At 42.1% G+C, this 21,926-nt stretch overlaps 1 protein-coding gene across 1 annotated transcript; it reads left to right on the forward strand.

The window, feature by feature from the left end:
• Positions 1 to 773: 773 nt before the first annotated feature.
• Positions 774 to 7,592, forward strand: PLK2 (polo like kinase 2). The gene is made up of 14 exons (XM_037374069.1): positions 774 to 1,035; positions 1,474 to 1,581; positions 1,741 to 1,857; positions 2,051 to 2,180; positions 2,461 to 2,548; positions 2,934 to 3,029; positions 3,439 to 3,637; positions 3,722 to 3,869; positions 4,290 to 4,387; positions 5,019 to 5,142; positions 5,416 to 5,656; positions 5,755 to 5,884; positions 5,973 to 6,083; positions 6,206 to 7,592. Exons 1-14 carry the CDS (start codon positions 820 to 822, stop codon positions 6,395 to 6,397), a joined length of 1,998 nt encoding a protein of 665 aa, XP_037229966.1. The 5' UTR covers positions 774 to 819; the 3' UTR covers positions 6,398 to 7,592.
• Positions 7,593 to 21,926: the final 14,334 nt, after the last annotated feature.

Here is a 21,926-nt window from a genome sequence, read left to right on the forward strand (position 1 = left end):
AGGTCCTGAAGTACAATTGCCTTCAGGGGCCATCAAAATTAATGTATGTACATTCGCAATATTTCTGCTTGTGTGAAAGTTCTCAGAGCTGGCTGTTTTCAGGCAGCTCTGGGGGGTGTCATGGGTTCTCCATGCAAAAGCAAGGACAGGGTAGCTCCAGGGTAGCTCCTTTGCACTGGGGCCTGCACCCCAGGGACTGGCACCCTCTAAGCCAGGCCACGGGCCCCAGCTCTGCGCCGAGGTAAAGCACAGGCCCTGGCTCCCCGCTGCGGTGGGGCTGCTTTAAGTGTGTGTGGGGAAAACTCCTTCCTTTCCTCATGTGCTGCGACGGACACACAGGCCACAGCACCGATCGTCTACCGGGAACCGCCGCCGCCGCCCCGCGAGCAGCCACGGCCCAAACCGGAGGGCTCACGGCGGGATGAGGCCCCCCTCGCCGGGTGCCCACCCAGGGGGGCGGCGGTGGGCAGAGCGGCCGCCGCAGCTGCAGCGCGTTACAGGCCGACCTGAAAGCCACCCAGCCCGGCCCCTCGAGGCCTCCAGCGGGGGTTACCCCCGCTCCGGGATGCTGCTCCCGCCCCGCCGCTCCCGCACGGCCGCGCAGGGCAGGACGCGACGGCCTGCACCGGCCCAGCTCCCCTCGGCCGGCCGGCGGGGCGGGGCGGGGCGGGGCCGGGCGGAGCGGGGCGGGGCCGGGCCGTCCCTCAGCGCCGGGGCGGAGCCTGCGCCCTTATATAAGGGGCGGGCCGGGGCGCCGCCGTCGGCAACGGGCGGTTAGGGGTGGCGGAGGTGGGCGAGTGCAGCCGGCGGGGCGCGGGGATGGAGCTACTGCGGACGATCGCCTCCCCGCCGGGCGGCGGCGGCGCCAAGTGCTGCGAGGCGGCGCTGGGCAGAGGGGCCGGCGGCGAGTCGCGGAGGAAGAAGGCGGAGGAGCCCTCGCCGCACCAGCACGCCCACCCCGCCGCCGAGGTCTCCCGGATTATAACCGACCCCACGACGGGGAAGCGCTACTGCCGCGGCAAGGTGCTCGGAAAGGTAACGACTGCGGATGGCCCCGTGCCCCCCCGGGCGGCGGCCGGGCCGGCCTCTCTCCTCGGTGGAGCGCGGTGCGGAGCGGCCGCTGTGCTCGGCGGGACGCTGGAGCGCCCCGCGCTGCCGGCCGGGGGCTGCCCCGCTGCCGGCGCGGTGGGTCCGGGCACCGCTCCTGTCCCCGATTCGTCTCCGCCGCGGAACGCGAGCGGGGCCGTGCCATCGGCTCGGGCCAGCCTGCAGAAATGGCTTCGGTGTTGCATGCGGGGCGGGGGGCAGCCGTAGCGCGACCCCTCAGAGAGGCGACGAGCCGCAGAGCTGTCCCCGCATTGTCTTGTGCGAAGGAAGTCGCGCTCCTTGACTAATGCCTGAGCTGGTGAATGACTAAGTGTGGGACTTCTTTCATACCTGCTATAATTGCTTTTTTCTCGTGTGTCTCTCTAGGGTGGATTCGCCAAGTGTTATGAGATGACAGATTTGACAACAAATAAAGTTTATGCTGCGAAAATCATTCCTCACAGCAGAGTAGCGAAACCTCATCAAAGGGAAAAGGTGTGTGTCGGTGAATGACTCTATTTTTCTCTCGTCAAACTCTCTTTGTGTGCTGGATTGCCTGGCCCTTTGCCTGAAATGGTTCTGATAGAGCTGCCTTCTTAACCATGTGGACGCAAGGCTAATAATGCTTCCCCCTCCCCCCACTTGTCTCTTCAGATTGATAAAGAGATTGAGCTGCACAGAATGCTTAATCATAGACACGTTGTGCAGTTTTACCACTACTTTGAAGACAGAGAGAATATTTATATTCTTCTGGAGTACTGCAGTAGAAGGGTGAGCATCAGCTGGGAGAAATCCAGTATTTACTTACCTGGAATCTGCACCTAATTTAAATGTGTGATGTGTAAAAGGTATTTTTTGTGGCCTCTTTAGTTGTTGTTTCTCCATACATTTATTTACTTGTGCTTAAGGTGAATCTTGTGTGAATAATCAGTAACATTTTTCTGCCTTTGTTTTTCCTCTGCAGTCAATGGCTCACATCTTAAAAGCAAGGAAGGTATTGACAGAACCAGAAGTACGATACTACCTCAGGCAAATTGTGTCAGGGCTAAAGTATCTTCATGAACAGGAAATCTTGCACCGGGATCTTAAACTAGGTAAGTTCTGCACCTCACCAATTTCAAAACACTCTTCCAGCCCTGTCACCATTGTACCACTTTCCGTTTGTATGGTGATAGCTTAACAAAATTAGCTCAGCCTGACTTACTTTTCAGTGGAAACTTGGGAGTGCTTAAGGGATGACATTAAGCATTCCTACTTTAAAAAAAAAAAATCTTGGCTAGCTTCTGGCTTTGAACAAAGTATGACTCAGCACCTGTGGCAAATGCGTTCCAACCTTGCAAGAAAAGGACTAACTAGAATTTCTCTGTCTGCTAGGTAACTTCTTCATTAATGAGAACATGGAACTAAAACTGGGTGACTTTGGCTTGGCAGCTAGGCTGGAACCCCTGGAGCACAGGAGGAGGTAGGAGCATCAAGAAATGTAAAGTCTGGTAGTAAATGGAATCAAATTCATCTAGAAATGAGAAATCCTGTTCCACAGAAAAAGCTAATTGCTTCTAGGATCAAGCTTTCCCCTTCTAGAAAATGGGCTGCTGAGCTTTGACTTATTTAAATGCTCAGAGAAAAGCCAGAGGCATTTGACTGACTACTAGCACAGATACAAGTCTGCTATTCCTGTATCATGAAGACACCATGAAACACATCTACTATTAACATTCATCCAGCTCCTCTTTAGGAGTCTTAAGTTCTTGTCCAAACTTGAGAAGAAAACCTGCGCTATGAAAAATAGTTTCTCTGCTCTTTCTATCTAAAATACTGACAGGCTCTGTGGCCTCTTTGATTTGCAGAACAATATGTGGCACACCAAATTACCTCTCTCCAGAAGTCCTCAACAAACAAGGACATGGCTGTGAATCTGACATCTGGGCCTTAGGCTGTGTAATGTAAGTACTTCACTGCCTTTGAAATGAAATATTTCTGTCACTGGCTTAAGCTTTTAAGAGTTCAAAGGGGATGCAGTACTACATCAGTTTGGAGCCTTTTATACATGTGTAGCCCAAGTGCAGAAACTCACCTTTTTGTTGGGAGACAAACAATGCCTTTTCAATAGCTGTAGACAAGCATTGTGGGTGTGTGTAAAAAAAAAAAAAAAAAAAAAAACCCAAACAACAAAAAAAACCCAAAACAAAACCAACCCAAAACCCAACAAACCCCCCCCCGCACACACCCCCAAAACAAAAAACAAACTGAAAAACAACACCCCCACCCCACCTCCTCCCCCTGCCCCAAACCAACCAACAAAAAAAAAAACCAAACCAAAAAACCAATTCTTTTCCTTTGCCTTTTAAACAGGTATACAATGCTATTGGGAAGACCCCCGTTTGAGACCACAAATCTTAAAGAAACATACAGATGTATAAGGGAGGCAAGATACAGCCTGCCTTCATCTCTCTTGGCACCTGCGAAACACTTAATAGCTAGCATGTTGTCAAAAAATCCTGAAGATCGGCCCAGTTTAGATGAAATAATTCAACACGAATTTTTCTTACAGGTTTGTACTGTTTTCTGGCTGAAAAAAATATTCCCCCTAAAAATGCACTCTGGTCTAAAAATTTTTTGTATCGCACTTCCACAGGGCTTTACACCTGATAGGCTGTCTGCTAGCTGTTGTCACACTGTTCCTGATTTCCATTTATCAAGTCCTGCTAAAAACTTCTTCAAAAAAGCCGCTGCTGCTCTCTTTGGTGGTAAAAAGGATAAAGCCAGATACTTTGACACACACAGTAAGTGGATTTGTAGCTACACTTGAAACTTATCTCCATGCCATCACTGTCATGCTAGTAATATATAACTGTGAGATAGCAATCGAGTACTTGTATTTATGTCTCGGAGCTTCCCTGCGTTAGTTTTGACCTCTCTATCAGTAACTATAGACAGTAGCCTACAACCTACACCAACTTACGTAAGTGCGTGCTTCTTATGGCATACTAACAATCTATACTGGCCATCTGTTGTTCTGTAATGTCTATTAAAATTTAGTCTCTTCATGATCTGTGTATAATGGCACTGCTGTTCTGGGAGACTGGCAGGTTCAGAAGGAACTACTGGAGGGAGACAGTGCACATTCTGTAGCCAGCTGCTTAGGCTTTCTGTAATGGAACAGCACTTTCATATGCAACTAAGTATTTTTTCCTGTATTACAGACAGATTAGCTAAAGAAGATGAAGAAATCTACAAGCTCCGGCATGATTTGAAGAAGACATCAATAACCCAGCAGCCCCACAAACACAGAACAGAAGAGGTAAATGCAAGTGCAGTTCAATTCAAATACAATAACAGTTGGGTGGAGTAGCTGTAATTAAATTATATTTGACTTGGATATCAGAGCTGGGGCTGTACACAGCATAATCAAGCTTAAATGATTCGCAGAGTTGCTTTAAGAGGGCTTAACCAAGCTTCACCAAGGTATAGTAGCCTTTGTAGGGAGACTATCAATTTTGGCTTTTGAGTGTAATTATAGTATCTGCCTAGACTCCATTGTCATCTGTGTGGTAACTTGTCTGCCAGGTGCTCTTTCCCAATATTCCAAATACAGGCCTTCAGTTTGTGATTAACTAGGACTTCTTAAAGAATAAATTGCTGAGATCTCATTCCTACCATTTGGTGTTTAGAGCTGCACACAGCTGTTCTAGGGCAGGAGAACACAGAACTGATTAGTAGTGTGTAAGATGCAAATTGGAGATCTAAAGAATGGAAAGACCTGGCTTGCTTCTTTAAGCTTAGTCTAACAGCAACTCTTTATACTTGCTGGAAACACTAATACCGGTTTCCCTAGAATTTATCATTTGAGAAACAGGAGAGCCATGCAAAACCTGTATATAGGCCTTGGCTTGTGTTATGTTTGATGTTTACATGTCTGGCATCTCTTCCAGGAGATTCAGCCTCTTATCACAACTGTAGTGAAGCCTGGAGTGTTGCCAGAAACTAGGCAGATTGGAGACTCTATTCGGATGATAGTCAGAGGAACTTTGGGAAGCTGCAGCAGTAGCAGTGAATGTAAGTGCAGCAAAATGTAATCTCTAATTCTAAATCCCACCTTTACTTTCTTCATGTCTCTCTCGGGCTTAAAAACTTGAAACAAACAGCTGCTTTCCCTCCCACCCCCTATTTTTGATGCTCTAAATTTTACAGCCAATACTTTGGAAGAATTAAAACTGGAAAGCCATAAAGGCTAAACTTGTTAAAATTACAGTCTAGATAACTGAAAAGTTTAGAATGAAGGCTGGTTCTCTGTGCACTTCTGTCAGTCTGATAATCCTTCTCTTTAAGGCCTGGAAGACAGTACCATGGGAAGTGTTGCTGATACAGTTGCAAGGGTGTTGAGACGATGTCTGGAGAACATGCCAGAAGCAGACAGCATTCCCAAAGAACAGCTGACAGCATCCTTCCAGTGGGTTACAAAATGGGTGGACTACTCTAACAAGTATGGCTTCGGCTACCAGCTGTCAGATCACACAGTTGGTGTCCTTTTCAACAATGGGGCACATATGAGTCTTCTGCCAGACAAAAAGTAAGTACAATTACAAAACCAACAACTCACTAAGGTGGTTTACACATGAAATGCTTTTTTTCACCTCTAATCTCCTTACTTTCTTTCTCCTTTTACAGGACAGTTCACTACTATGCTGAGCTAGGGCAGTGCTCTGTCTTCACAGCCACAGAGGCTCCTCAACAATTCATTAGCCAAGTAACTGTACTGAAGTATTTCTCTCATTACATGGAAGAGAACCTCATGGATGTAAGTTCAGCATATTCTGGGCCTTGAGCTGTAAAAATACACTAAATGTGAACTGAGTGTTTAGCATAATGTCTGCTCCCTTTTTCAGGGAGGAGACTTGCCCAGCCTAACAGATGTACGCAGGCCCAGGCTTTACCTCTTACAATGGCTTAAATCCGATAAAGCATTAATGATGCTCTTCAATGATGGCACGTTTCAAGTAAGTTTGGTAGCATCCCTGGAGAAAACGTTTCTGAAATACTTTATTGCAAGAAACCTAGATAAATGCCAGAAATGTTAGAGGAGAAAGTATACAAGCAGGAACTTGCTTCTCTTTTACAGGTGAACTTCTATCATGATCACACAAAAATCATCATTTGCAATCAGAGTGAGGAGTATCTTCTTACCTACATCAATGAAGAGAGGATATCCACAACGTTTCATCTGACAACTCTTCTGGTTTCTGGATGCTCACTGGAACTAAAACACAGAATAGAATATGCTCTGAACATGCTGCTGCAGCGATGTAACTGAAGGGACTGACTGTTAAACCAAACAGACCCTCTTGTTCACTGTGAAATCTACAGTGGAGATGGTGGAGCATATGGTGATGATGGATGTGTTGTGGTACGAAAACTTGACTGTCCTAGTGTGCTGGGCACACATCTATTAGAAGCCTAAACCTACTGTTGGACTAAAAGAGTTTTACAAGGGGATATTTGGACCATAGCTTTCCTTGCTTCGTGTTTGTGTGTTAAAGATATTTCTGACTTGAACTCTGAGCAGAGTATGACTGCTTCCTCTGTAAGAAAGCATTTCTGATGGAGTTAAGCTGTGAATACACATCTGGAAAGGGAGGGAAGGGAGAGCTCCGTTGTTGTGGAATAGCTGTAATAAGCGGCTTCTGGCTGCTTAACTGTGAACTATGGCCATACTTTTTCTGTTATTTTTAAAAACTACCCACACTTGGGGCTGGCAAAGTGCATTCCTTGTTAATAATTTTTTTATTTATTACAGCCTAAAGTGAAGTATTTATTACCAACATTTTTTTTGGACCTTGGCATTTAAAATATCAATCTGTTGGCAATAAAGGGAATGGAAATCTGAAGCATCGTTCTCTACTCTTTTTACAGTACAACTTGACATGCTTTGCATTACCAAAAATCTTGCCAGGTCTACTTTCCTTACACTGTTTTTGAGAAATCTGCTACAGGTCAGGATATAAATTACAGGCTTTAACACTGAACAATTTCTTGGTGTCTATGCTCACTTGTAGTCACAAGCATCAATAAGGGGCTGCTAGTGATAGCAGCAACCCTGAAGCAACTGCTGATGGAGCTTGCAGAGCAATAATGTAGGCCTTGACAGCTGGCTATTGTCCTAGAGGCTAAAAACAGAAGTATGGATCTTTTCAAGATGCTACATCCCAGAATTGATACTGATCTTTTACACTGACTGAAAGGAACTTCTTACATCTGGATGGTATTTGCTGGACAGTAGCTATGATAACAAGCTGTATAAGCTTCCTCCTTTTACTTGTGGAAGCCTGGCTCTTACTCACCAAGGGACTGAAGTGTCCTAACACCTCAATGCTGGAATGAATTGTCCGTATCTGTCACTGCCCCCCCCCCCCCGTTGTGCTTTGTGTGTGACTTTCTACCCTTGGTTAAATGGTAACCTCAGTAACATCAAAATGGTGAGAAGATTAAAGGCTGACTTAGTATCCTAACTTTGGGTTTATTCTACCAAGTTGATAACATTGGACAAGCACAAGTACTTAAGACCAATTACCTTTTGTGGTATGCCGTAAGTTCTCTGTAAAACAGGTCAAACAGATGAGAACAGCATAGGGGTGGCCTGCTATTCAGTGAAATCCCACTGCTAGTGAGTGTACACTTATTAAAACTGGAGGTAATGACATTTGTCAGTTAAACTATGCAAATAGATGGGATTATTGAGGGCTCATGGCTCAGTGCAGAGGGGCAATGTCTGCTTGTGGACTGGGCTTATTTATCTCTAGGTGTTGCATAGCACCTGGACCTATATAAACACATAGCAGTCTTCAAGCAACCATTCTGATGCAGCAGCAAGCAGTAGTTCAATTGCTTATTTGGAGTAATCTTCAGATTATTCTTGGATTAATCTTCAGATATAATTCAGATAAACAGACCTCAATTGCCATCACAGTTTCAATCAAAGCAGCTGAATGCAAGGAATAGGCAGTCAATTAATAAAATGCAGACTAAACAAAGTACAGATGTGAACCCAAAACAGTGAGCAGAGGAGGTATCACTGGCTTGCTTCATCTTGCAGTGTGTATAAATGTGATTGTTTTCCTTGTATTGAATACCATGCATTAGGTAATATTTATTTACTTCTCAAGTCTAGACAGAAAGACCTAATTGAGTTCTTCACATGGATTCATTAATGTAATTAGGCAGTTCAGTGAAGTATGTACTTGCTATAGTGAGCAGAATTCAGCTTCCCAGCTGTCAACTTTCTTCAGGGGATAATAATTGATTTTATTATTGGGAGGCCATGACTGACCTAACTGCTGAACATACACGTTCACTGTTGAGCCCTTTTCTCTTACAAAGTAAAATCTTATGTTTTGTTAATGACACCATAAACATACAGTTTTATGACAACATAAGCATACATTTTGTGTGCATTTGAAACACAAAAATTACTTGAGCTATAGAACTGAACTTCTTCAGATGGAAAAATAGTTCTTTGACTGTCTATGTGCTGGAGAAAGTATGAACCTTTACTTCAGCTGCTATAATTTGAATATCAAAATCATTTTTCTATGCCTGAAATTCAGGCTAGTGTATGCAAATAAACTGCTTCAAGTGAAGGATATTAAAAGTGGATGTAAGGGCCCCAGATTCTATTGGAGGATGCTAAGTTGGTTGTGGACAGCTGTAATGCACCTCACTCAAATAGTTAAGTGGGTCAGTTATTTGTACATAATGTGTATGTGTGGTACCAGGATGCTTGATGCTTTCTAAATCCTTTTGTATCTTTCTGATTGGTGCTCTGTATCCTTGTCTCACATTTCGTTTTCATATTGCAGAGTGAGAGGTGTTTAGATCAGGTTAGGGAGAAATACCCATTTCAAAGTACACTACTTTTGCCCTAGTCTGTCAGCCCAAGGAGAGAAAGCTGCTTTAAAATTTGTAATATAAGAACTTGCATCAGGAGCAAAGGTTCTGAAATTCTTTCCCGGGGAGATCCTGTCTTAAATAAGACACTGCAGTGCACTAATGGACCTTCTTTAACCAATCACATAACATCCCTGTTGTAATTCTGCATATGGAAAGATTACTATTAGAGAAGTACGTGTCCAGTCCTCTATATTACAAATGCCTTACTTTCTCTTGAAAGAAAGTTGTAAGATCTGGATTTTATGCTTGTCAAGCAGTGATCCTAACCCTTTATATTGAAAACAAGAGCAAACACAGCATAAGAGTTTAGCTTGAAGAGCATAGGTACTTGAATGAAAATGTGGGGATTGAAGGGTTAGGTGAAAATTGGCACATAGGTTTCGCGGGTATGAGCGGTGGACACAAGAAATAATATTGCCAAGAATAAAAAGTCTCCTGTACTCTTATCAAAGCATTTTTATCAATCTTAAAATACATTTTTGCAAATATACATACATACATACATGTGTAGCCCAGTGTGATAGCCTGCCAGTGGCACACAACTCAAGGAAACTATTCAAATAGTCATGCTTCAACATTAACGTAATGTATTACCCAGTGATGCCATTAGTCATTCAAGTGTTTTAGGGCATTCTGTAATCCATTCAAAATGTTCTGAAATTAGTCCATTTCATTAAATCACTTAATATACTGTGTATAAGAAAAAATAAATCAGGGTTTGGGTTATATGCTACACTGCAATACTGAACACTTTCTGACATGGTCCAGGTTACTTAGGAAACTAGAAAAAGATTCAGTCACTTTAAAGCTATTTCATTACTTTTTAAAATAGTCAGTGGAGAATGATCTTTCTGCTGCCCATCAATAGCTATGAATTTCCTGCCTGATTAGATGGATTCTAAATGTACATGTCAATTAAGAAAATTATAGATTCTTATACGTAATTATGAACTCCCAGCTAGATGCATACCTAAGGAATCAACCAGAATCATGCATGGCATAGAACATAGCTTTTTCTTTTAATATGTTTTTATACTCTTCATGCCTTATTATCATCAAAGCGGCAGACGTCTTCAATTGAATTGCCACACTGTTAGACCAATACATAAAAATTAAAAGGTTAAACCCCATTTAAATCTACAGTATTGGAAATAAATATCATGGTTCATCAGCATTTGGAAATTAGTATAATAGAACATAAAGATTTAGCCTCTGGGATTGATCTGTGTAAATTAGCTTCATCATGGAAACAAAATTGATGTGAAAGATTCTGTTATACTGACACAGAGTTAGGCTAAATTTGAAATGGTTGCTAGTTGTTTTTTTTTTCTCTAGTGTGAAATCATGGTGAAAAAAATGTTTTACATTGTCCATATCATGTAGATGGGATCTGATGTGCTTTTTGCTACTTACTGTTTGAAGAAACACCTTAAACTGTCATGGAAGGAATATAAAAGAGTCAATGAAATCAACAGTACCTTACACAGAGGCATTATTGGTAACAAACAGGCCCAGGTAAGTTACTAAACATTCAGAGGTTAAAAAGCAGTAAGGTACTTTACGGTTGCCTTCACAAAGGATTCTGAGTGGAAGAACTAAATGAACGCCTCTGCACTTTGCCAGATTGTAGTGCTGCCTTCTTTTGTGGCAGGCCAGAGATGAAGATTACTCCATGCTCTGCCTCCCTTACTTATCTTGAATGATCATGGAAATGACTGCTTATTTTCCATCGACAATTTCACAATTCAAATAAAGGAGATGGTGGAACAAGTAGGCTCTGAGTGGGTGAGTGGGTGTGTGAGTGGGTGAGTGGGTGGGTGGGTGGATGGATGTCTCTTCATACACTGAGAATCTCAGGCAAAGGTGGACACAAGAAAGTGGAGGGAACTGGTAGTCAGCCCAGAGCCCCAGACATGTGCAGTGCATCGTTTCTCCTCACCAGCTTTTCCCAAAGACTTCAGCAAAACCTCTGTAGTCTTCCCACCAGAGAAAAACCTTGACCTCTTTACAGACCTGTTAGATTTTGTCCAGAGAAATACTCATATTCTGACTGTGGATATTGAGTGGATAAATAGATTAAAATTCTTTTAAATTCAACCACTTTCTTTAAAAACAAAAAGTTAGACACTTGCTTCACAACGTATTTAATGCTTTACTGTGGTTATTAATACAGATTTCAGCTAACCCTTTTTCCCTTCCTGGAGATCTGTTTTCTACCTTCCCTCTAATTTTCTGTTCTTTTTTCCTCAAGATCCCACCCTGGGGAATAAGCACCAGCTCATTTAAATTATTTATCTGGATTTAAGATCTCTGGGGCCAATAACCTATCATACAGCTAGGTCTTCCTAGACAAAGATGACTCCAAAGTGCTATAATGATGCAAATAATCCATTTAGAACCTAGTCATCTTGGACATCATTCCTCTTTTCATCATTCCTGTATGGACACCATTCTTCTGAAGGACTCAATTAACAGTATTTCACATGAAATGACCACTGTATCAACACTGTTAACAAGATGAATAAAATAAGTTTTGAGGTCACCTTTTCAATCTTGCTGCAGAGTCAGGAAGATCTCACCTGCTCCCAGTCATGTTTCAAACACTTTCACAGCATTAGAATCAAATTAATAGGTAAAGTCTGAAAATTCATGAAAATTCTACATGTACAAATTTTCTGCTTTTAAAGGTAACTTCTGTAATTTATAACTTACAGTGATACGGCTTTTTTCCTTATTTATTATAAATAAAGGCACTGAAAAGTTCAAAGAATGTTTATGGATTTTGATTGGAATTCAGTGGAGGAGAGAAAGAGACAGGGCTTTTGTAGTGGGATTCTGGCTCCAGTGGATGGAGACTACTGGTTCTGATGGCAGGGAAAGTATAGTGCCTTATAAAGTAGGCTGTGGCACAGGAGGACAGTCAGTGAGAGCAGAAGAAAGGATGCAAGGTTATGCCATTAAAGCAAGTTTAATCTCCTATGGAAAAAAACTTGCTTATCATCCTCAAGGCTAGCTTCTCATGCCTGCCATCACATTAGGTCATGGATAGCTGCAGTAAAAAGTGCATGAGAGTTACAATAAAATGGGTGGAACAGGAAAGGCTGGACTTTTTACTATAGGGAATCCAAGGCAGCTGATACAAGCTTATGGTAATTTAAATGCCTTTTATTATGTGTTAACGTAGGGTGCAACAGTTGTGTATGATGTTTTACATAGAAATGAAAAAAGCTAGCCTGATTTTCAGATGCCCCAACCTCTTTTAGGCTGAACACCTGCAGAAATGGAAGTGGATGGTCTCTGCTTAAAATTGAGGTTAAATACCTTGTAACAGAACACAGGGTGTGATAGTGTCAGGCAGGGGTTACGGAAAGGGGAATGTACACACAGTGATTATGGGATTATTCAGTAGTATATGATGCTGTTTCTGTCTCTCTAAGCACTTACACTGAGCTTCTCATACACGCATCGGATCATCTCCACATCATGTCAGTTCCTTCTTGTTATTGTTAATTATAAATAATTAGAAGGTTAGCTTGGGAGGGTGAGTCATGGCAAAAAGAGGGTATGTGGGAACACGTGGGTTTACAGTGGGGTTCTGGAAGAAGTGAGGGAGCTCACAGCACCGGGAGGAAGGGAAGGTGACTCAGGGGAGGGACCCCTGGCAAGGAAACATGGGGGAGGGCTGGCATGGGTAGCCAGCAGAGGCAACAGAGGCACCGGTTTTAAACCCTCCCCCAGAGCAAACTAGCGAAGGGAGGCAGGGAGGCAGGAGGCAGCCGAGGAGCGGAGGAGGCCGGGGGGGGGCAGCAGCAGGTCTTAAGGCTCAAGGCAGGCCCGGCGGGGCTGTGGTGTCCTGCTGCAGGCGCAGGCCCGGAGGAGGCCTGGGGCAGGTGGCGGGGAGGCCCCGCAGCGGGCCCAGGGCTGGGGCGGCCCCACTCAGCCACCTCTGCCACACGGATGAGGGTCACTGTGGGGGGAAAAGAGTGGGCTTTGGAGGACGAAATAATAGCCAATAAATGCCATAGAGGAATTGACCCATGATCAGTCATTGAAATGGAAGGAGTAAGTGGGAGCTGCTCCTGTGTTTGCATCAGGGGACAGATCTCCAGTGTCATCTCATGAGTTTGTGTCAAAGAAAGCTGCTAGAGACAGTACTCTGAGGGGACAGGCAATGACATAGAAGACAGGCAGCATGGACCAGGGCTGAAATAGAGGGAAGAAACTGTTGTGGTGAGAGAAAAGGCAGCGACATCAATCAAGAAAAAAGAAGGAAACAAGTCAAGTGGGGAAGTTCAAAATCCCAGAAGAATTAGAGCCTTTCCATATTAAATGTACCTAAGAACCAAAAAGAGATATTTCAATTTACTTATTAGCAGCTTTTTTCCACACCTGCTGCCAGGAGTGCTGAGAGCGCAGTGCTGAAGTGGGTTAAGCAGAGGATTAGCTGTGTGAAAGTGGAGGCTGTAGGTGCAGGCATTGTGCTGGCAGGAGGAGACGGGATCGGAGCAGGACAGGCGAACGCAGGAGGCACACAGGGGAGTGAATTTGTTTCCACATGTAATGGAGAAGGCACCATGTCAGGAGGCAGCGCACTTACTACACACAACATGCACCTCTGAGGAAATTGAATGCAAAGTGTTTAGAAAATGTTCACATTCTCAGTAAAACAGAGGATTAAGAATGATCCAGTTAGATTAGAGGTGCTAGCACTGGGGACCAGTATTGCAAGACAATGCATTGCTCTGAGTCACTGGTTTCATTCTCGCATGGGCCTTTATTAACTGCAAATCTTTACCTCCTGATGGTTGCCTCATGTGAAATGAGTTGGTGGCTCATTTCTGTTCATACTGAGAAGGTATCCACATTACAAAAATCATCACTGCTAATTACAAGCCATTTGCTTTAATTGGTATCCTTGCTGGAAGTCTTCAGAGGCAAAAAGGCTAATGACTAAACAACCGGCATGGCAACTAAACACCCTGTTTCCATGAAGCTGGGGTCCTGACTGGTCAGGGACTATGTGGGGTGGCTGACCAAGGATATGGCAGTTGTTGTCTGGCATGTGTGAGGTGGCCTTTTTAGAACCAACCAATTACCTGAGCCTAAGCTTTCAGCAGTGCTGAGAATTTATGACTTTTTTATGCTGTACCTGTTCTGTACTGCTACTTGCAATAGAAACAGCTTTCTGTCTCCAAATATTCTTACCATGTTTTATCTTCTGACTTTCTGGTTGTTGCTGCTTTCATGTGATTGCCTATCATCTGCATAAATGACAAAGTAAATAACTTATATTTTTAAATTTATCCATAATAAGGGAAATTAATGTCTTAATAGATTGCTTCCCCGCCCCCTCAGATTTCCCTTTTCAGATAGTTTCAGCTGTAGAAGCACAGTAGGAAGTCATTGTAACCATCCATCCTTCAATTAGAAACGTAACATGAAGAAGAAAATAGTAAGCCTACTGTCTTCTGGTTTTGCTAGTTACTGGCTAATTTTGCATCATGCAGCATCTGTGTAACTGGAGAAGTAGGGGGAAACCCCAACTTATTAGCTAACGTAAGTAATAGCAACAGCAAATACACCACACAGCAGGAGCCTTAACATTTCCTGAGTATCCAGATATCACAACCTTGGCGTACAGAGCTCAGATAACCTGAAACATTTGGAACAGACAAGCAGAAGGACAGTTTCTGGGATAACCAGATTTCAGGGAGGCGTGTGGACATTGGGAATACAATTACCTGAAAAGAGTAACAACTCAGCAAGGTGAAACAGAAGCCTTGCCCAAAATGAGAGTCTGTAGCATCATTGTCTCTGTGATTCATAGTCTGATTCCCCTTGAATGTTACACCCAGCTCATACCTGGAGTGCTGAAGGTCCCCTTGGGAATCTGTTTAATATTTAGGGGCTCTTCTGCAGGGCTTCCGACTTCACAGATTCTTCCTGGATACTAACTCACTGCTATGTGGAACAAGCTTGTTGGATAAGGAGCACTAGTACATCTGTTTTGCAAAAGTAAGAGGGCTCAGAGGGAATTTGCTTATCAGTTTGAGATCTCATTCCCCAGTGCTTCTCAAATGTTCAGAGCTCTTATTGTTATCAGTTTCTCCTCCTTTTGCTCAACATTTCTTCTAATCAGGTCCTGTGGTCTCAAAGTAGGGACTTGGAGGATGAGGAACTTGCAACTAGTGATGACCTTGCTTTTCAGGGAGGAAAAGAAAAAAGTAACCAAACCCACTAAATGATCCTATAGGTAGACATGGTCTTTTCTACTTACCCTCAAATCTTTCCACAAGCAGTAGATTTATGCTGTGGACTTATTGAAACCAGGGTCTTGGAAAAACAAAGGATGATCCTGTAATTATGTGACCAGTTTACGTTGCACAAATAACTTTTGTTCTACTGTTTCCTATGGTCAAGTATTGGACGTTGCAATTGTAATTATATTCAGTAGCAGAGGTTTATAAATGCAGGTTTTTTAACCAATTTGGACTCTGCTAAACTAGAAAATGGAGGAAAATGTAATCAGTGGATTATGTGCCATCTAAAAGACCTTTAGACATTTCATTAAATTTATTCTCTCTTTGATAGCCTAAACAAAGAGCATTTTCATATTTGTAATTTCAATAATGCTTATAAAAGGCTTTCTGAATTCGCTAGATAGAAGGGATCTGTTATCCCATGTTTTCTACTAGTGAACAGATATAAAACAACCATAAAACTCAAAGTCCTTTAAATCTCATGCTTTCAAGAATGCTTACAAAGTAAGATTACAGCAGGTACAGAGAACAAGTAGAATGACTCTACCTAATACTATCTAGGGATGAATAAATCCGTAACACCATTTTAAGTTAAATGTAGAAGAAAACTTGTAGTACTTCAGGTACTGCAGAGCAAATTGCAGCACAGTTTTTACTTCTTTTCTGAATAAAGGAATAAAGAAATGTAAAGAAGTTTTATGATTTTGGCTGAATTTGACTTACTGGTCTCATTTGAAGAAGGAATCTCTTTTTTTGTCTAATGAATGCTTCTCCAAAATGAAGGAATGCAAAATTATTACTTTTTAAGTGGAATAGACATTCCTTATTGCCTTAGGTGCTTATTATGGGTAAATTGTGCTTGCCTGGGTCATCGATACCTCTGATACCACTGAAACCAGGAGAACTGCACTGAGAAAAGGAAGCTGTATTTGTTGCCAGTGATCTCATTAGGTAAGAGCTTGGGGTGGCAGAACTTTTGGAATGTGATTAGTGCTCATGATTTCTAGGGGTGGCTACGTGTCTTTCTGAAGAGAAAGGACACAAGATCCCTTCTCCTGAGGGACCTGCCAAGCAGTTGCCACCAGTGGCTGCTGTCCTCTGCAAAAAAATTCTGATTTCAGGAAATGTTCAGACAGGCCCAAGGAGCTGAGTTAGTATCTCCTGTTGCAGCAGTGTGAACTAATTATAGACACAGAGTAATTGTTGAGTAATAATGTGGTGAGGAATGACAGGAGGAACAACAATAAGATTATGTGGTCACTTGGCAAGGGATGGTGCTTGGTATAATGCAGTTAAGGGGGGTTGTTTGTTGTTTTATTCTAATTAGGGTGTATGTCCTGTTTGCTAATGTCATTAAGGTATTGTGAAAGGAGTGTGTCTGGGGAATGGACCTAAGAGAATTCGGGACAATGAACTTGCAGAACAACTTGGAACAGGCACTCTGTGCAGAGGGCATAATATGGAAAAAACACAGAGATAGCTGTTGGACCAAGACGCAGAGACTGCTGGCATTGACAAAGTAGGGGACATAGGCCGTTGGGTCACACACCTGGGTAATAGGACACAGCAAAGTAGTGATATGACCTGATCTGACACTGCTAAGATCAGTGAACCATTAACCTACCTAAAAAGCATGATCAAGTACAGAGACATGACTTTTGAGAAAATTTCCCCACAGGCAGAAGCAGATGGGCCTGAGCTCATACTCCTTTTGCTCTGATAAGAAGCAACCATCTCTGGTCCTCATAGCTCTCATCCAAAATACACCCTGAAAAAGGATGGCTTGGATATGGTATAGCTATATGGCTTGTGAACAGAGCTGGCTTACACTCGAGCTGCTTGGAATGGACAGTGGGATCACACCTACGGTGCCCATCTGTGTGAACATACTGACTGCCACTAACTTCAGTTCTAGATCTAGAGTGTTTTCATGCAGTATTTAGGTTTGCCACAAATAGGTAGTTCTAAACATGTCCTCTGAAGTGTGAATTTCCATTCACAGATACCACCTGGGAGCACACTTCAAAGAAGGTGCTCCCCTCTGCAACTCCCTTGCCAGTAGCATGGCTTGAATAAACAGTGGGTGAGCTCTGCAGCAAAGATTCAAAGGCTGACTTTTGAAAAGCTGGTTTCTGAGCATACTTGTGGTTAGAAGTGCCTCCCTTGGGTGAGCTACTGCAAAACTTGCTGTCTCCTGTGAGGCATGAGACTTTCCCGTGAGGAATGAGCTCTTTCCAATGCTAAAGCACAAGTTAGATGGAAGTTAGTCTATCTGGACACGGTTCCATCTCCTTTTTCTGCTGAAGATATGTTATCTTAAGACAATTTAAGAAAGCTGATTTAAAGATAACAAGAAATGGTCTTTTCGTTTCAGAACTGCTAAACAGTGACAGGTATTCAAGTGTGAGTCAATATGAACAAATATATGCTACTAACAAAATTTCTTTGTATTTATTATAAGGGAAATACAGTTAACTCTGGATCAGTCTGCTCTGCATCATTTAGGGAAAGTTGGGATACTAACTACTGGGAAAAGTAGCCAGTTACTACAAAAATATGAGAAAATCCCTCTCTCTTGTGCTGGTTTTGTTTGGTAGGGGTTTTTTTTTTGGTTTTGTTTGTTTGTTTGTTTTGGGTTTTTTTTGGTTTTAAATATATATATAATTTAAGTAAGACCTAGTAATTTAATACAGGACATCCTGCTACTGTATAGGATAACCTTGAGAAGCATGGCTGATATCCCACCTTTTCTGTGCTTCTTTACCAGGTGCTTTCTTTGCCATCTTAACTGATTCTTTCTTTGGTGTTTTGTTCCTTAGTCTTTGTAGTTTGCCTACAAAGAGATTACACACCTCTGTTGTGAATGCACATTCCTTTGACTTCCCATTCTTCTGACACTGCTGAAAACACTGGATGTTTGCCTACCACACAGTCTTATTCTTTCCCGTGGTTTGCTAGTATTGAAAGTAGTACAGGATCAGTGCCAGTGGAAATCACAAGTTAATCTTTTCCTGCTAAATGTGGCATATAGTTATTATGTACAGTAAAATATAAAATTCTAATCAGACAACTAAAATCTCTTTAATTACAGAAAAAGTGATGCTACTCAACTCTGAGTTTTAGAACTTTTGAATTTAAACACTTCATCTTGACCCAGGTTAAAAGGAAGTTACGTTTTTTCAGGGAGTAGATCAACATTTCTCGTTCCTGTAAGAAACCTCATTAAACAAACAAAACTGAGACACTCAAATCCATTATTCTCTTCTGAAAATCTAAGAATGTTGTCATTATGCTACCAGATAATTGAACACTTCTTCTAACATACTGTTCTGCTTATCTGCAGCTACTCAGCTAGATGACTCATTAGCTTTTACAAGTTAAATAGTTCCCATTTTCTTTTTGTGGTTTACAGTTCTACTCTATTTTCCAAATTAATTTCATATTGAAATTGATGACACTAAAACCCACTCAGCCACTTCCTTTATTTCAGTTTTTATTCTCTCTCACAAAATACAGTGTAATTTATTTTTTGTTTATCCCATGAAAGACAAAGGATTAATGCTACTCTCAAAAACAAAATGTCCTATCCGTCTTCTGTTTGTGTGAATCTACAGAAGTAGGTTATATCTGGAAAGGGAAGGGCGTAAGCAGGAAAAAGTCTCCTGATACTCTATAGCCAAGTAAAACCGAAGAGTTAAATTCTGACACCTTTCTCTCCTTGAGGTTTGTCAGTTTTGATTGGGATTGCATGACCATTTCTTGCATGATGGAGATTGGAATGTTTCTGGGACTTTTTTATATCCTTTATAGGTAATTTAGGGAAGTTCATCTGGAGGAACAGTGAAGAACTCTTACAGAGTAAGTGAGGTACCTTGAACAAAAGGGTGTCTACTATGGGAGCACAATGCTTCCTACCTTTTAAATGCTTGTTTGCTTGTTGTTCCTTTATTTTATTTTATTTTATATTTTATTTTATTTTATTTTATTTTATTTTATTTTATTTTAATTTTTTTTATTTTATTTTCTTTTATGACATCATCCAAATAAAACTTGGGTAAGTACTTGCAGGCCAGTGCAAACTTCCTAAGTATGGGTAGTCAAGTGGTTAATTCACAGACTAAATGGAAATTTAGAGAGTGCTCCTCAGCAATGGAGGAAATTTGCATGAGGAACGAAGCTGTGCTAGTATAACAGTGAAGAAGAAAGCTGAGGCATTTTAAAATGAGTTAATAAGATGGTGGTGTATATTGAGCAGATTTCAGGAACAGGCTGAAAAGGAACAGCACTTGCCGATCCCCTGCTGTGAGGCGAGGGAGGCCTGCCGTGGGTACCATGCCTTACAGTCTCACTTCCCAGCCCCCTTGTGGCAACTTTGAGGTCTCTGACCTGCTGTGCAGGTACTCTGAAGACTCGGGAAGAATTTCTTGCTGAACACTTGTACATACATCCTATGAACTCACAGCTGGCTGATTGGAAACGATTTCTCCCACTGGCAATAGATCTTTAAATATTCTCGTTGGTCATAAAGACAACCACAGAGTAATTTTTTTCTATTTTTTTCCAGATAGGAAGGTAATCATAAGAGTTCTCCAAATTCTTTCCCAGCTGTGCTAGTTTTGACTGGGATAGACTTTTGGCTGGGAAAGAGTTAGTTTTCTTATACTAGCTAGTCTGAGGCTGTTTTTTGGATTTGTGCTGAAAACAGGGTTGATAACAGATATGACAGATAACAGAGATATTTTCATTATTGCCTAGCCGTGCTTACACAGAGTTAAGGCTTTTTCTGCTTCTCACCCCATCCCACCAGTGAGAAGACTGCAGGTGCACAAGAAGTTGGGAAGGACACAGCCAGAAAAGCTGACCCCAACTGATCAAAGGGATATTCCATACCATATGATGTCATGCTCAACATATAAAGCTGGAAGAAGAAGGAAAGGGGGAATGTTCAGAGTGATGGGATTTGTCTTCCCAAGTAGCTGTTACACATGATGGAGCCCTGCTTTCTGGGACATGGCTGAACACTTGCTTGCTGATGGCAAGTAGTGAATGAATTTCTTGTTTTGCTTTGCTTGTACATATGGTTTTGTTTTACCCATTAAACTGTCTTTATCTCAACCCACACTTTTTCTCACTTTTACTCTTCCGATACTCTCCCCCGTCCCATGGTGGGGGAGTGAGAGAGTGGCTGCGTGGTGCTTAGCTGCTGGCTGGGGTTAAACCATGACACCAGCATAGGCAATATATATGATATTAGTAATGTAAAGAAGTGGTTGTAGAACTGAGGTCTGATAAAGTCTTTTATCTGGAAAGGAAAGTTGTAACACAAGATTGATTCTCATACAGGTTTGAAAGTACCAAGGGACTTTCAGTAGGAATTTGGTAAACATCACTGGCTCACTTCTCAACAGTTTTACAGACTTCACCTTTAGATCACTCATAAGCTGTTGTTTATTTGATATTTTCCTACATTCAGGCTCTTCAAAAATTTCCTTTAACTTCACGTACAAACACAGTGACTGCATCAAACCTGTTAAAGTTGCTAACTGTTCTGCAGTGTCCTAGAACGCTGGCCTAGTATAAGAACTATAAGTCATGGTTCACATGGCACTGTCAAGTAACCTTTCTTTAAGTGATACTGGTAAGCAAGTTTCTTAACATGAGCTTTTGCAGGGCTTGAAGTACTTTCAAAGTAATACTAGATATCAGTGTTATTTTTTTGGTGTTTAAATGCAAATCTGTCTTAAATTCATGGGTGGGAAAGTAAAACATTTCTGCACTGTGCTAGATTCCATTAACAAAACAATGTTATGAATGGTCAGGTGCTTTTCTAGTCTATATAAATACTGACATCTAAGGTGTCAGAACATTGTACTAGTTCTCATGTACTTATTTTTATACAAATAGGGCAGGGCTCAAGATATCTTTCTCCTGTTGCCTGCCCAAAATTGATGATTCCACATATGTGAATTTCAAGTAAGTGGACTCATTTTCTAGTGACAAAATAATCTTCATTATTGTAGAGGCCTCTCAGATTCTTTCAACAAGGTGCAAATACTTATTTTTTAGTGTAAACTTTTGTAAAGGAAACTTTATTCTAGGAAATATCCTGGTTCAGGGAAAAGATCTGGCTGTGCTTACCCATAAGCCTCTGTCACACATGCAGATCTGAAGAATATATGAAACTTAGAAAAATTTAGGATGGAAGAGACTTCTGTAGACCATCTAGTCCAACCTCCTGCTCCAAGCAAGTCAAACTTAACAGGTGGACCAGTTTGCTTAGGACCTAGTCCATTCCAGTTTTGAAACTCTCCAAAGATGAAGATCTCACAGCCTCCCTGAGCAACCTGTTTCAGTGCTTAACCATCCTCATTGTGAAGAATTTCCTCCCTCACATACAACTCCGGTTTCACTTGTAGGTCTTGCAATGTATTTGGGTTTTTTTGTATATCCAGAAAGGTCTGGCCCTGTCTTCTCAATAAAGATCCTTCAGATAGTCGAAGACTGAAGCTAAATTCCACCTTAGTCACTTCCCCTTGAGTACTGAGTGCTCCCCTTGTTTAGTGTCATCCATGAACTGGCTGATGGTGCAGTTCATCCCATGGTTCCTGTCCTTAATGAAGGTGTTAAACAATATTG

Source organism: Falco rusticolus, chromosome Z (genome assembly GCF_015220075.1).
Source record: "Falco rusticolus isolate bFalRus1 chromosome Z, bFalRus1.pri, whole genome shotgun sequence".
NCBI lineage: Eukaryota > Metazoa > Chordata > Aves > Falconiformes > Falconidae > Falco > Falco rusticolus.